The 17,307-nt window shown below is 36.2% G+C and overlaps 1 protein-coding gene across 4 annotated transcripts in view; it reads right to left on the minus strand.

The window, feature by feature from the left end:
- The window catches only part of itpr1b (inositol 1,4,5-trisphosphate receptor, type 1b), a 145,646-nt gene that overhangs the window by 120,781 nt on the left and 7,558 nt on the right, over positions 1 to 17,307 (minus strand). For all 4 annotated transcript variants that reach the window (XM_065240971.2, XM_065240970.2, XM_065240969.2 and 1 more), the window contains exon 3: positions 16,091 to 16,161. In XM_065240971.2, coding sequence (XP_065097043.1) covers positions 16,091 to 16,161 — 71 coding nt within the window. The remainder of the gene's footprint in view (positions 1 to 16,090; positions 16,162 to 17,307) is intronic.

Genomic DNA, 17,307 nt, shown 5'->3' on the forward strand with positions numbered 1-17,307 from the left:
TATAGCGGAAGATTTTCGTTTTCCGGGTGGATCACCACTGTTATTGGTCATCCCAGATGTCAATCATTCTGATTATATGTTGACGTATAACCGCCGTACGTGCTCGCCTCTACGTTCGCTTTCTGCACATGCGCACTTTCACGTGTATGTGTGTTGTGCTACGGTTTCAACCATTCATTGAAGGTCGCGTTCTCACTGTGTTTTTTTTTCAAAATGTCTGAGGGTCGCAAGAGAAAAAGTGTCTACGAATTGTATGACAAGAAGAGAAAGGACTATAAATAAAGAAACAAGACCAGAATGTTTATGGGAGACATACGCGGGCGTGAGCTAAAAGGACAGGTTGGGCTTACCACGCGAAGTTTCTACTGGAAAGGTACATTTTGTCATGCTATTTGGAGAAATCCATTTAAAATCACTGCTAGTAAAAGTTGATGTAAGCTATGATTTGCGATGCTAGCCCTGGCACAAGTCACGAACCGCACAGACACGGTAAACATGCCGACAGAAACTTGTAAACAGAGCGAAGAGAAGAACTGAGCTCCTGCATGCTCTCTCTCTGTCTCGTGCACGCGTTTAACAGGCGTTCCCGCTCGGGAGCATTTTTTTAAAAATATCGAGGGGCGGTTCTTTTAAATAATTCGGGAAAATCTTCCGCTATACCTTTAACTCAAATTTTGGTTAAAAAACAATAATTATTTTTTTTTAATACAGCTTACTCATTTTATCTTTGTTTAATCTACTAAGGCACAGAAACACTTTTTACAGTGTAGAAAACAAAATGATGAGGATAAAATACACAAATAACTGCATGCACAATTCATGTAGTTCCCAAAAGAGATGCCAAGAGTCCAGATAATTCCAGTTCACATTAACTGATATCTGCTTAATGACCTGGCAGACTGATATAAAAATAAGAGTCTTGTGGAATCAAACACCTTTAAAAAAAACTGCCAGGTAAATGTCACAATTGACCTCATTAAAATAAGAAATAAAATAAAAATTAATGAACCATTTAAATTAAACAGCTTTGAAATCATTCAATCTATGAAAGAGTTTAGTCTACATGTTTTAAAACGCATGAAGGAGAATAATGACAATATTTTTTTTTCATGAACTGCCCCTTTAAAGTAGTTATGCTGTAATGGTGATGGTAAAATCAGGGTTGTCAATGCCAACTCTTCCGTATTTGGCGTGAGACACACACTTTGGGGCTCTTTCTTATGCGCTCACTCTGCCAAAATAAATATCACACCAATAACAATCCAGCGTAAAGAAAATATAGCATAGCCATAAGTCTTTCTGTCTGCTTAAGCTTCATAGCTTCTTATCTGGACAGATTTGAAACAGCAGAGATGTACCAGTCGCAGTTTGATAAGTGTGCGGTCATAGGCGGAGTGGCCATCTGGAGCACCGGGAGTTTTCCCGGTGGGCCACTGGGCAATGTAGGCCGGCTTGCTGTTAGCACATATGATAATAACAATCACAATACTGTGTTTTTATTTTTGGGCCCAGCTGCTGTTATATCTGCCTGCTTCACAGCGGCAAACTGTGATCTAATTGCGCTCGTCCAATGGCGGTCCGTCCATTTCACACCTAGGCCTTTAGTGGTGTCCTACTCCTATCTGAATGAATCCATCTCTTAATACCATCATTAAGACGTCAAGGTAATAGAAGAACATCAACCGTTATATTGCAAAGTAAAATAAAAATGACTGTATTTTACACCAAGGAAAAAGTAAAATTTTACTTTATTTAAAAGAGACACGTGTATAATAAAGAAGTGAATATTATACAGAAACCCATTTGAAAGATATTTAAAATGAAGGCAAACTCTTTTTTTTTGCAAAAGTTATCGCATAAATGATTCTGACTTAAGTTGTGATGACATCATTGTAAGCCTTCTAGATGGCCCCGGTGACACCAACTTGAAACCTGATTGGTTAATGCAATGATTTCACTGGCATCTTAAGCTGAAGACGCCTGCACTGTTCGTTCTGAAGGCCTAGGCAGATTTCTTTGACCCTGGCAACAGATGATGTCAGCCGCTGGCTGAAATATGACTGGATAAATGCTCTATTATAAATATACACTACTGAAAGCAGCGCAACCAAGAGAAAAACCATGAAAGAAATATAATAGACTATTATGGGATTCATTTAATACACTCATAGAAAAATATATTAAAATATAAATCAGTGAATGCTGGCCCTGACAGCACACCACTGCGCTCGTCAATGTCAAAATGTTGACCAATCACGTAAAAGAAGCAGAGTTTCTGTTCACAGAAGCCAAGCACAAATGCCCTTAATTTTATTCACATTTATTTGTAAGGTGTTTTAAAAATGTATATTGTTTCAATTCTTCTTTTCAGAAATGTTCTTATGTTAGAAAATATAGGTAATTAGCAAAATTAACATGATGGGGCAATGATGGGGTGATCATAACAGTTACTGTATTATACATGTACGCCCATAAAATACCTTGGCAACCCTGGTAAAGTGTTGTGCTACCTGAAGGCCAGTAGAATAAAGTTAAAAGTAACAGCGAGGGGAGGGAAACCACAAAAGAGGGACATGATTAAGCGTGACGGGTAAAAATAGCACTTCATCCACAGAACGGCTATCACTAACGCTCAGGGATTACCCTTTCGAATTATGGAGGGAAACTGCATGAGCGAAAGAAAGTTTAGAGAGGAGGATGTGAAGAGAAAGTGGGACAGTGAGAAGAAAAACAGAGAGAAAGAGGAAGAGAAATGTAGGTTGATGAGGAGGAGCAGCAATGCTAGGCCAAACTCATAGAGAGTGAGTTAGCATGACCTAAAGCACAAAGAGACGCACATACAAACAACAAATGAAAGCAGCATGACCTCAGATAAACTGCACAATTATGACAGACGATCACACATACAAACAACAAACGAAAGCAGCATGACCTCAGATAAACAGCACAATTATGACAGTGAGTACATATGCAAAAAATGAAGAGTGTGGTTCCAAAACGCAATAAATCCATTTTGACTAATTTCGGAAAAAAACGTGTTTTCTATACCAAGAAAGTGACAAGATGAAAACTACTATTTTCTGTTACAAACTTTCACATAGCATCTTCAGGTTATAAAAACATAAAAAATTAAATCCATAATTAGATTTTCAAAATATTTATAAAAAAAACTGATATTTTTTTCACAAAATGCAATAAATCTATTGAATCAATACATAAATGTGCATTCATCTTTGCCATGTTATATTCATTTAGTTGACTCGTGGTATACACGGATTAAAAAAATAAACATTAATGGCATTAATCAAAACACTTACTTTGTCATATTAAAAACACTGTCATTGCTGCTGTCATCCTTGGGACGTCATCAATGAACTTTTTTGACAACGATCAGCTGTAAAATGTTTTGGTCATGCTCGATTTTAGTTGGCTTTGAGTAAAATAATGGAAAGTTTTTCATAAGATCCCCTGGGGTCAATGTGTTAGTATGACAGAAGCTTGATGCTGTCGTGTGAGAACAAGCAACAGCCGGCATTTTTTCATCTCTCAAGTGCGTCTCGCAAAAATTATAAAATTCTTTCCCATCACAGAAAACCACCACAGGTTTAGCAATGCCAACAAAATTATTTTTTTGTTTTTGTTTGTTTGTTGATTACGAAGTACAAAGTAGATGAGGAAAATAAGAATTCTGTCTGGATTCAACGTGCCGCCATTATTGTTTACAATGCGTGGAATGGTGCGCTGTGATTGGTTGAGCGGATTTATTGCATTCTGCAGAGAAGGAGGACTGGCATTTATCACGTTTTGGGGGAAAAAGGAGAAAAGATGACAGAATAACACGGCGGATATTGGATTTTGCGTAAAATTAAGAATTTACTTTTTAATACTGAACTGATAAAATACTGGTTTTGGAACCAAAGTCTTCAAATAATGCTACCACTAGACCCCCTTAAAATAAAAATGTGAAAACCCATCTAAAGTTTTTTTTGTGATTTTCAGTTTTCTACATTATAATATGAGTAGCAAAAGGCTAGCAGCTTTATTGCTATCAAGGTTGTGACATTTGCACTGCTAACTGCCAATTGAGCTAAAGAAACACACCAACAATATCTCAATATAAAAAAATGCACCAAAATATAACTGTGACATCAGGTACAATCATAATGCTATATCAACCGATCAAAAAACACTTTATTAGTAGGCTTTAGGGATGCTAAACAATTAATCGCAATTAATCTTTAGCAGAATAAAAGTTTTTGTTTACATCACATATGTGTGTAAACTGTGTATAATAAATATGTATATATATATATATAAATATGAACACATTCATGTAGAATTTTAAGAAAAAATATGTTTATATTAAGTATTTATATTTATATATAATATAAATTATACATAAATATACAAATGTATATACACATGTAAACATTTCTAAAACATATACATGCATGTGTGTACATTTATTTATACAGTTATTATACACAGTTCACACACATATATGATGTAAACAAAAACTTTTATTCTGCTAACGATTAATCGCGATTAATCGTTAAGCATCCCTATCTAGTAGGCTTATCATTTTTGTTTCAGTGCCAAAATAAACAACTGTTAATTTTTTGCTCATTTAGTTTCCACTACAGTAACCACAATGGGTATGGAGATACAGTGCACTGAATACTGAAAGAGGAAACATTAAAAAAATTAAAACATCTCAAGGGAATTGTTGAGATAAAAACGTCTGCAGCTGGACCCTCTATTGGACTCCACTTTTCTTTTTTAGTCTTTCATACATCCATATTAACACAGGAGTGTCACACATGAGATACTCAGGTAAAACTCTGTGGCCCTGACCCAGGATCAGAACAGAAGGGCAAACGTTTCAATGCCATTCTAAAGCTCTCTGGAAACCAGGCCTTTAAACCTGCTTAAGTGGGCTATTAATACCATCAGGGATCTAAAGATTTAGTGTTAGCGCCGATGTCTGCTGCTGCCACCTGAGCAAAGCAGCACCAGCAGCAGATAAAATGGGTCCTTATATCATCTCAGTGCACATTTGTTTAAAATAGCAGCATAACAAACTTATGTAACACAGTGTTCATTATTGCACTTTTTAATGCCACAATACCTCATTTTGCAAAAGGAAATCAATTGCAAAAGCAGAAGTACCCATGGTTTTCGACATTTGCATGTGCCTTGTGCATTATATGCACATTCATATTTCATGCTCAATGTTGTCATTGAATAAAAAAGCTATATATAAGCTATAATTTCATTCGAGCAAAATTAAAGGCTTACAAACCCACACTGTGTCTACAGCGGAAAACAACAATATCGTGTCAGGTCGGGTCAAATTGTAACTGTTTATATTGGAAGCAAAGGTGCACATCATTTCATTATGTTGACCAATCAGCTTCGACCTTGAGAGTACAAATACTGTATTATTACTTCAACAAAAACAGTTTGGTATTTAAATTTACTTTGCATATGTTTTTTTAGACTAGCAACGTTAATTTACTCACACGAATGTCAGTATTATGATTGATATGAGGGTGCATACAGTGTAATTTTTGGTGATTCCTTTAAATTATCCAACTGCAAGACAGAAGTTACAGACAAAATGTTTTGCACAGCCCTCGAGACATCAGATATCTAGCTGTCCACACACAGCAATATTATGGGAACTGACTGTGCACCAACTGTGTACTGTGCTGTTCACACAGCATGTAGCTGCTGAGGTCATTGTCTGTGGTATCAGATTAAAGGACAGTGGGTCTCATTCACTAAGCATGCATACGCACAAATGTGAGATGTGCGTACGGACGTTTTTTAAAAACAACTTTTGTATCAAAATTTCTTCTAAATGTACGCAAAAATTCAAGAAAACCTAAAACCACTTGTATGCAATAATCGGGATGCATAATGATTAATCGCAATTAATCAATAGCAGAATAAAAGTTTTTGTTTACATCATATATGTGTGTGAACTAGAGGTCTTCACAGGTCCACTTAGATCCAAAAACCCGAGGTCTGACCCGAGGCCTGATCGGGTTTGGATCTAAAAGTTTCACGTGTGCCTCAGACACGGGTTGATTACAATAATAGTGGCATCGGGTCTCTGATAATTTAAAATAAGGCCACCGGAGTTTCTTTCTGTCTGACAGCTGCGTGTGGGAGAATGCACACACATCAGTGCAGTTTACATTCGGGTCCAAAAAAATTGCCACTGGTTCGGGTCGAACACGGGTGTAATTTTCTCGGGTCGGGTCTTTCTTTTAAAAACTTATTTATGCACGTCGGGTTCGGGTATAAAGTGATTCGGGTCATTTCGGGTCTGGTACATTTCTTTGGACCGGAGAAGACCTCTAGTGTGAACTGTGTATAATAACTTTGCATGTATATACATGCATGCATATAAGAAATGTTTACATGTGTATATACATTTGTATATTTATGTATAATTTATATTATATATAAATATAAATACTTAATATACAAATATATATTTTTTCTTAAATATATTTTTCACGATTAATCGTTATGCATCCCTATCATGTACGCTATAGTCAAATACTAGGCTATAATTACAATGTGTATAATAATGTATAAAATGGTTATTTATTATGCATGAATCATTAAATACATTAAATTAAAATGAAGGATGTCATGGGAAGGTTGCAACACCAGCAATTCACTACTTTTCAGTTTGGACCTTCAGCTATTCCCTAAAAATGCTGGGTTGATTTCAACCTTTCGATGGGTCAAAAAAGAACAAACCCAGCAGCTGGGTTAAATTAACTCAGAAAATGTTTATATTTGACACAACAATGCCAAAAACAGGTTAAATTACAAGCCAACGTCTTGGGTTCGTCCCTTTTTGACCCGACGCTGGGTTTAAAATAACCCAGCATTTTTTAAGTGTGCAGCACAATGCATGTTACCTCCTCAAGGTGTGCTTTTCATTGGTCCTGACTTGATTTCTATCGTGACAATACTGTACAATACATCCATTGTCCCAGCCTCTGGATCCATTTCAAACCCAGTCTAAAAATACCACATTAAGAAATCCAATCCTACTGTACACAAAATGCTACAGTATGCTGTGCTTAAAAATGTGCCTTAGGGTTTATAACAATGCCAACAAAAATACTCAATTTTCAGCCACATTTTAAATGATTGTATATTGTCCAAAGCTAAAACTAAAAAAGGGAAATAGCACTTCCCTGTGCATAAGGTATGAAGCATGAAACCTTGAAGCTACTAATGCACTTTAAGTGTACCTCCTTAGCTTAAATTTATTTGACGTATAAGCTGAACTTCAAGGCAAATATTAATAGTGGTAGGCTATTGTTAGTTTTTATGTGACCAAAATAATGATTAACATGGCTCTTTAGTAGCAATGTAATCTGTTATAAATTATTATCCAACACAAAAGCTTAAAGCATAAAAGACACAGATGGTTACTGGTTAGATTACGGCTTTGTTGACGCTGCACATAAATCAGATTTGTTTTTCAAATCTGATCTTTAGAAGCGAGTTTTCACACTATCATTTGTGCACATCATTAAATCAAATCTGATCCATTTATTCAGACTGTAGTCAATATCCAGCACATCTACATTGCTTGCTACTTTAAACACAGGTGATAGAAGAAGCCGTTAATGTTGAAAGAGTTACATCATCAGTAACATTTCGCAATATCAAAACCACGGTTTAGTATCTAGTAGATATAACAAATGTAACTGTGTGAATTTACATAAGTCTACTGTACTTACATGGTGTATGTCAGATCTTAACAGACAAGGACACATTTTAAATTTAATCTGAATATTCTGACTAAACCATTTCCCATAATTCAACTATGAACATACACCCAAATCTGTGCATTTGATTTTTTCTGCCTTAAAGTTTAACAACTCTACATAACTGACTCAAAGTTAGTGTTATCCTAAGCCTGCAATGAAACTTCCCCTAATATTTGCATATGGTTTCAGTTATAATGTGACAGCCATCTGCTGCATTTATAGTCAACAGTTCAGAAAACTGCAAACATGACCTTGCAATATTACAAGCTCATAAAGGCACTTTGCATTTAAAACATTCAATTAAGTGCGCTCTCTATATATGTGACCCTGGACCATAAAACCACTCATAAGTCGCACGGGTATATTTGTAGCAATAGCCAACAATACACTGTATGGGTAAAAATTATTATTATATGTACATTTCATACAGTATAATATATCAAAACCATATTTATCATTTTATAGTACTATATTTTATCAATTATAGTAATATGTCAAGCTAAGGACTTCATTTGGACAACTTTAAAGGCGATTTTCTTTCTCTTTTTTGCACGCTTAGATTCCAGATTTTCAAATAGTTGAATCTCAGCCAAAATTGTCCTATCCTAACAAACCATACATAAATGGAAAGGTTATAATTCAGCTTTCAGATTTTGTATAAATCTCAATTGCACTACAAAATGGTACTCTGTAAAGCTAGAGTACTTTGATCATACTATCATTTTGTTCGGGCATTTCAATATTACATAGCTATAAAAAGCACTTTAGGTTTAATAGTTTCAACCAAATTACAGAACACATGACGGGTTGTTGCTAAACCAACCATAAGCTGCATTGCATTGAAACAATAGGTTTGTTTATTAAACCAACATGTGTTCTTTCCAATATTTACTCAGCATTGGGTTAAAAATAACCCTAAGAGTAATTTCCATAAAAGCATGAATATGTTAGGGTTTCTAAAGCTTACGTTTAGACAGACTAAAGGCATTTTGGATGTAATCAAGATGTTAAAACAAGCAGAAAGGGGAGACAAAAGTGTGAAAGAAGAGACGGGTGGAGTACAGCTGAAGAAAGTATCATCATTGTTACAGAGTATAGTGTCAGCCTCCGAAAATACTTTTTTCCATTTAGTATGTACTAATTTAATAAATTACGCAACTTATAACTATTAAATTACTTGACATATAAAACAAACATATAGGCTATACATTTAATAAAGGTAATTATAAAAATTGTCATAGGTAAAAAACAAATGCCCCAGCAATTCAAATGTAGGGTCCTAAAAGCGCCCCTTAACTCTTTCCCCGCCAATGATGAGTTTTTACGGCAATCCATATTTCCACTATTATGCACTAGGTGGCACTCTTGCAAAACACTAAAGCATGCATGTATTCAAAAACACTAAAAACTCTGTGTATGTTTTGATCATGGTTTTGAATCTTATCTCTAACAAAAGCCCTTTAGAAAAATGCAATAATCTCAGCTTTTTGCTCAAGATATGGGAGGTGATAAAAAGAAAACAAATGAAGATAGGATGAAACTTTTTGGTTTGAAAGCAGAGGGTCTGTATTGTATGCTAATAAATTTAAAGAAGAAAATTTTCAGCTGTTCTCCGGGTCTGGTGGTACCAGCATAGCTTAGCTATGATTAGACCTTTAGCATTGCGCTAAAAAAATAACCAAAGAGTTTGGATATTTTTCTTATTTAAAACTTGACTCTTCTGTAGTTACATCGTGTACTAGGACAGACGGAAAATTAAAAGTTATATCACACACTGCCCGAAAATAGTCCCCTTGGTTACTTTCAATAATAGGGGTCTATTTTCAGGCACTGCGTAATATCATTGCGCCTTCTGCAGCCATGTTACGGCAGCAAAGTACTTGATTATTACACCAGAATGAGAGTATAGTTCCTTGTCATATTAACCTAGAAAATCGCAACTTTTAATTTTCTGTCAGTCTTAGTACACAATGTAACTACAGAAGAGTCAAGCTCTTAATTAGAGCTGGGTATCGATTCAGATGTTCCAGATTGATTCGATTTCGATTCACAAGCTATCAAATCTATTCGATTCCGATTCTCGGTTAAATTTTCGATTCCGGTTCTCGGGTAGGTTTTTATACTCGATTCTCGATTCAACTCAATGAATATAGATTTAATACACATACTATATTAATAAAAAAGAACAGTGAACAGCAGTTTACAAGTGGGTAATTAATAAAAAGAAATTAAAAGCCACAACACATCTTGCTTGCGAAATCTAAAATGCTTCCATTCCTCCGTTCAATGTTTGCGGAAATAAATATGAAAAAAAAAATCGATTCTGCTCTTTGAGAATCGAGTTTTAATCGACCACGTAAAAAAAAACGATTAATCGAAAAATCGATTTTTTTGCCCAGCCCTACTCTTAATAGGAAGATATCGAATCTCTTTGGTTATATTTTTTTGCGATGCTAATGGTCTAATCATATTCAATGGATTATGCTAAGATATGCTAAAAGTGGTAGCCCCAGACCCGGAGATCGGCCAAATGGATTCCAAAACGGTAAAAATTGTATGTTTAACTCTAGGGGAGCTGAAAAATGAGCATATTTTCAAAAAAAGTTGAGTGTTTCTTTAAGTAGGGCCCTATAATTTCCGCGATCACGGAATCGCGGACGGAATCGCGGAATTGGCTAATTAACACGGAATCTAGTATTAACGCGGAATTTCGCGGAATTTTACATATTTTGAATAAAATTATGTTTTTGTGTGGGAGACGAACGTATGTCTGTGGGAAATGCAGACCAGGGGAAGTAAATCTGGGCGACACGCCCCCTCCCGTGTTTTCAGACCCCCTCCAAAACACTGAAACCATGGCGAAGCGGCTCTCCACGACTCTGCTTTCGTCAGCGAAAAAATAAAGAAATTCGACGCTAAGCACTTAGTTCCGAGCAGGTCTCACATGACTTTTATGTGACCGGAGAACTGTTATTTTGTACGTTTTGTCAACACTCTGTTCACGGTGAGCGCAAAGATACATGCACTCTCTCATCCACGTCTGTCTCACTGCACCTCGTGCACGCGCTCTCACATCTGTCCGAAGTGCGAACACAAATCCTCATGTATTTGTTCAGTTTTATGCATTTCAAGCGAGCTGAGGCAAACTAACTATCCCTCGCATTTAAAATATAATCATCTGCATCATGGCGCCGCTCTCTGTCTCTCTTTCGCTCGCACGTGCAAAGAGCTGCGTGTTCATGCTGTCATAAGTCAGATCACTATCCTGTGTATCTTTGTAAAGTTATATGCATTTCAAGCGATTGTGTATAAAATATGGATCGCGTTCCACTGGATTGATGTATTTAAGGCACTTCTGAAGGCACCACTGCTTTGACACCTTGTTGTAGCCTCCTGCAACAACACTAAACAATGCATTGAATTGAGTTGTGTGTGTGCGCCCGCGCGTGTGTATGTGCGTGTCTAAATGCATCTTTTATAGTCATTAAGTAATCCTGTTATCCAGTTTTTCCCCAAATCATTTACATTTTAATCATTAACATTAAAGGCACACTCTTTTTATGACTAAAATAACAGTAAAGGGTAAAAAAATATAATTGCCAAAAATTAAAACGGATAAAACGGAATATGCAAAAATTAAAACGGAGAAAACGGAATTTGGGAAAAAATAAAACGGAATTTGGGAAAAAATAAAACGGATTTTATAGGGCCCTATTTAAGGCTGGGCAGCATATCGAGTTTTGGTAATACATCAGATTTTTTCCCCGCATGAAATGCAATGACACAATACCATCTATATCGGTATGGTCTATGACATTTCTTCTTTGGAAAAGAAACTCTGTCATAAATGTTGTGTAGGTGTATATTTTTTAATAGAAAGGAAAACCCTTTGAATTTTATTTACATCATATGCTGTTTTAATAGAGGTGATTGTGATCTTACATGAGGCTTTAACTTTAACCATGTAATCATTTCCAGTTCGAAGAAAATATAGAGACATTTGTTGTACATTACAGCACCTACTCCAATAGAAAATTTTCAAAGACTAAACATTTGCAGGCAGTGTAATAGAAAAACCTTAAGCACTTCACATCAGCGACCTAAACAGCTGCCAGTGACAGTTAACTTTACCAGTTGACACATCTCCCTCGAATCCTGTTTACATACTTATTCTAATGACACCGTTTATAACAGCTTTTATGTCAGGTAATATTTATGTTTTCAATGCCACTAAGACCTTTTTTATTTGATGCAAATAAAATTATAGACTACATATACATCTGTATAGATTTATAACCATTGACCTTGAGTTAAGTTTATAGCTCAATAATGACTCGTCTAAAAAGCAACACTTTTGGCAATTGAACTTACAACCTTCTATACAACTAGTTATAATAGAAAGATCTAGTTTTGCAGTTCTGTACAATACTATAATAAGAGCGGAAACTGAAACCTTGGACACACAAAAAAATGCATCAACTAACAAAAGAGCCAGAGAGAAGTGCTGTTGTAAGAGCCGTCCCAGACCTCTATGAGCAAAAAGGGGAATAGGTTTATTCCAGCATGCCTCACACAGAGAAGGGGAACAAACGGATATTTCCGATGTGACAGGAACTGCACTTTCATAAAAAAATCCCGATAATTTACTCACCCCCAAGTTATCCAAAATGTTAAGGTCTTTCTTTGTTCAGTCAAAATGAAATTACTTTTTTTGAAGAAAACATTCCAGGATTTTTCTTCATTAATAGACTGAATTGGACCGTAACAGTTTACAGCAGGGTTCCCCAAATCTTACCCGTGGCACTGCAGTGTTTAGCTCCAACCCTGATCAAACACACCTGAGCAAGCTATTTTAGCTCTTCATGATCACTAGACAATCACAGGTGGGTAAGTTTGATTAGGGTTGGAGCTAAACTCTGTAGTGCTCTGGCCCTCCAGGGTAAGATTTGGGGAACCCTGGTTTACAGTTTCAATGCAGTTTATTATTGCAGTTTTAACACATTAAATGATCCCAAACAAGGAATACGGGTCGAATCTAGCGAAACAATCGTCATTTTTTGCAAGAAAAATAAAAAAATGCACTTTTAAACCACAACTCGTCTTGCACTAGCTGTGTCACGGGCCAGTGTGACCCTAACGTATTGCGTAATCATGTTGAAAGGTCACGCATGACGTATGCAAAACTACCACCCCAGTGTTTACAAGTGTGAAGAAAGAAGACCATTCGACATTATTATCTGTTGATTGATAGTAATTAATGTCTTTGTGTCAGTTCTTGTTTAAAATGGTTGTCAAATGTGGGTTTCACGTGACGCGTGACCTTTCGACGTGCTTACATAATACTTAAGGTTGCGGTAACAAGTCACACTGCTAGTGCAAGATGAGAGATTAGATTGTGGTTTAAAAGTGCTTATTGTCAATCCAAAATGTTGGTGTCTTTCTTTGTTAAGTTGAGAAGAAATTATGTTTTTTGAGGAAAACATTCCAGGATTTTTCTCATTTTAATGGACTTTAATGAACCCCAACACTTAACATCAAATGACTCTAAACCAGGGGTGTCAAACTCAATTTCATCCCGGGCCACATCAGCATTACTTTTAATCTCAAAGGGCCGGTTGTATTTGAACGACTGTATGAATGTATCAACTCTTTTATTACTGTACATTGCATAATTTTCCCTGCATTTGCTTACTATTGGTTTTGTTAATAACTCAATTAATACCTAGCTTTGAAAGTAGAAGCCCAGAGACAAATAATGACAAAGTGTATAGAGTACAACTATTCTACAGATTATTTTAAAAATAATTGTGGTGACAAAAACACATGTTGTATGTGAGTACACTCAAACTGTTCTGTCCTTCATTGTGCAGTCTACCCTCGCTTGTCATTTCTTGCCCTCTTTACAAAAAGCTGTGATTTTTTTTAACTAGCTTTGAGTGTCTGACTGATTGACTGACATCTCATGAGTTCAGTGTTAGGCTACAGATCAATAGTTTCAATCGTTTATTAAAAGTAATCGGTTCAGATGAGTCATTAGTTTGCGTATGTAGTGGGAATAGACGCGTTGTAAACTAATCCCAGCTGGACATCGCGAAGCATTTCTGTACATGAGACGGAAAACATTTTCTCGCTGCATCCGCGTGAGCGTGCGCGAGAGAGGGAGAGAAAGAACGAGCAGATACTGTCCGTTTCCATATGCGAAGGTCGCATAGGCAGCGTCATCAAGCCTGGTTTATTTAAGTAAACTGTACATTACATTCGGAAGTCATGCGCATATTACAAATATTAACTATAAACAAAGAATAATATTTAACTTTATAATTGTTAATATTCTGAAGCGAGACAGTCTTGATGACGTATGCAGCCTGGAAATGCGACCTCTGGAGGCTGCAGCGTTCGCATTCAGACACGCCCATTCTAGTAGTGCGCGCGTGCGGGGCACTGCTCGTTCTCTCTCATGCAATCATCAACATTATCACTATAGTTACATTACAAAAAGACTTTGGCGGGACAAAAATTAGTTTTGGTGGCTGCTAAAAATTCTATATAGAAAATAACCTGCAAAAATAAAACTTACAATAACAATAAAATAATCTGTAAACTCTTGCGGGCCACATAATTAACAATTTGTAAACTCTCGCGGGCCAGATGAAATGAGGGGGCGGGCCGGATTTGGCCCACGGGCCTTGAGTTTGACACCCCTGCTCTAAACGATCTCAAACGAGGCAGAAGGGGCTTATCTAGCGAAACGATTGTCCTTTTTGGCATTTTTGCCAGCGCAACTTCACATAATACATATCACGTCAAGAGGCCACAGATGACTAATGCGAAACTATGCCAGAGGAAGAAGAGAAGTTGTGGTTTAAAATTTAATATTTTTTATTTTTCTTGCCAAAAATGACAATCGTTTCGCTAGATAAGACCCTTATGCCTCGTTTGGGATCGTTTAGAGTCCTTTGAAACTCTGTTGAAAAAAACTGTTAAGTGTTGAGTTAAGTATTAAATGTTGGGCTCTATTAAAGTCCATTAAAATTAGACAAATCCTGGAATGTTTTCCTCAAAAAACATAATTTCTTCTCGACTGAACAAAGAAAGACATCAACATTTTGGATGACATGGTGGTGAGTAAATTATTTGGATTTTTTTAAGAAAATGGACTAATCCTTTAAGGAAATCCTGGAATGTTTTCCTAGAAAAAACTTAATTTCTTGTTGACTAAACGAAGAAAGACATAAACAATTTGACATGATGACATGAGTATGAGTAAATTATCTGGATTTTGTTTTAATGAAAGTGGAATATTCCTTTAATCTTTGAGAAAGTTTTGTTTTTCTTATCCAGCACAAACAGTTACAAAAAAAAATGCTTTGTAAAAGTTAATTTGCTTATTTGGCTTAATCAATACAGCATGATATCACACACTTGTATAGTTTTTTGATAAAACACAATTGCAATGTGTAAATACTCATTGCAATGTCAATGACACAATCGGTTATTTAATTAAGATGAGTTGGAAGTCAACACAACCCATATCTGTTGGAAAAACATGAATTCCCAGCATGCTTTGTTCTTGTATTAAGTTTAACCAACAATCTATTTCTGAATGTAATGAGATCTCAGTTTTAATCAACCAGACATAAACCAGCTAATCAACATCATCAGGTTCACAACAGAAACTAACTAGAATAGGAAATAAACTCTTTTGGAAAGGAAGAGGTGGAAGCAGAATTGAGCACTCCTGCATGGACTCTCTATTATTACCCTTTCACCCAGTTTCACAGATAAGGCTTAAGGCTAGTCCTAGACCAAGACACATGTTTGAGCTGTCTCAATTGAAAATAACTTGTACTGACAGATCTTAAAATATGCCAGTGACACTGATTTATATCAGGATACACACCAGTAACGTCCTTTTCTAAGGCATGTTTATAAAAGATGCCTAGTCCTGGCTTTAGCTAAAACCTAGTCTCTCGCCTTTATCTACATACACAAAGGCGGTTATCGCATCTTGCGTTATCGTTATCAACAAAGCAAGTCTCTAGTTGCATATCTGACATGCACATCTTCTCAAAAATATTCATAATATTTTATATAAAGAGTTTTCTAGAGTGGTTGGGACAGTATATCAATGCAACATCACTGCAATCACTTACACCATAACAACACAGTCCAAGCTCACATGCATAAAAATTTAATCATGCAATAAAACAGATCAAATGTGGTTTCAAGAACACAAAAACACCTTAAATTGGTTATAGCACGTTTACAGATAAATGTAGCTCTACCTCGAAACTTTTTGGGAGGGTTGTTGAGGTCCCCGGACTCTGGCTGCACCACACACCGATCATCAACGAGACTGTATAGGTGAAAAAAAAGAAATAAGAGACTAATTATATACACACATCACACACAATTTACACATTTAACCACATTTTATGGAAGGAGTAATTCTGCAGAATGGATATAAATACCTTTAATATCATAAAACAGAGGAAGTTACATCAACTGTCCTCTCTGTGCTCTTAAAGGAATATTCCATTTTCTTAAAAGAAAAATCCAGATAATTTACCCACCACCATGCCATCCAAAATGTTGTTGTCTTTCTTTGTTCAGTCGAGAAGAAATTATGTTTTTTGAGGAAAACATTAAAGGATTTTTCTAATTTTAATGGACTTTAAAGGGATAGTTCGGCCAAAAATGATATTAAATCCATGATTTACTCACCCCCAAGCTGTCCGAGTTGCACATGTCCATCGTTTTTCAGACAAACACATTTTCGGATATTTTAGAAAATATTTTAGATCTTTCAGTTGATTAAATGTAATGTTACGGGGTCCACCCATAATCCACGACCTTCAAGTCCAAAAAAAGTGTGTCCATCCTTCACAAGTTAAATCCAAACGGCTCCAGGATGATAAACAAAGGTCTTCTGAAGGTAATCCGCGCAGTGTTGTTGTAGAAATATCCATATTTAAAACTTTATTAACGAAAATAAATACCTTCCGGTAGCGCCGCCATCTTAGTCGCGTCCGCATTCAGGATGAGAGCTTACGCAGCCTACGGAGGCTACTCTGCTGCTGCTCTGTGCCCCCGCCCTCCGAATTTGTCATACGTCACTAAGAAAAGTGCGTACACTACGCTAATACTCTCTCTGTTCGTCCTCTGTGACCTCTTGACGTATTGCGTGGGGTCACGCTGGCGCATCATGACCGGATCTAGACGAGAAGTTGTGGTTTAAAAGTGCATATTTTTTATTTTTCTTATCAAAAATGACAATCGTTTTGCTAGATAAGACCCTTATGCCTCGTTTGGGATCGTTTAGAGTCCTTTGAAACTCCGTTGAAAAAACTGTTAAGTGTTGAGTTAAGTATTAAATGTTGGGCTCTATTAAAGTCCATTAAAATGAGAAAAATCCTGCAATGTTTTCCTCAAAAGACATAATTTCTTCTCGACTGAACAAAGAAAGACATCAACATTTTGGATGACATGGTGGTGAGTAAAT

The sequence above is a fragment of the Paramisgurnus dabryanus genome, chromosome 14, assembly GCF_030506205.2.
Source record: "Paramisgurnus dabryanus chromosome 14, PD_genome_1.1, whole genome shotgun sequence".
In the NCBI taxonomy this organism is placed as follows: domain Eukaryota; kingdom Metazoa; phylum Chordata; class Actinopteri; order Cypriniformes; family Cobitidae; genus Paramisgurnus; species Paramisgurnus dabryanus.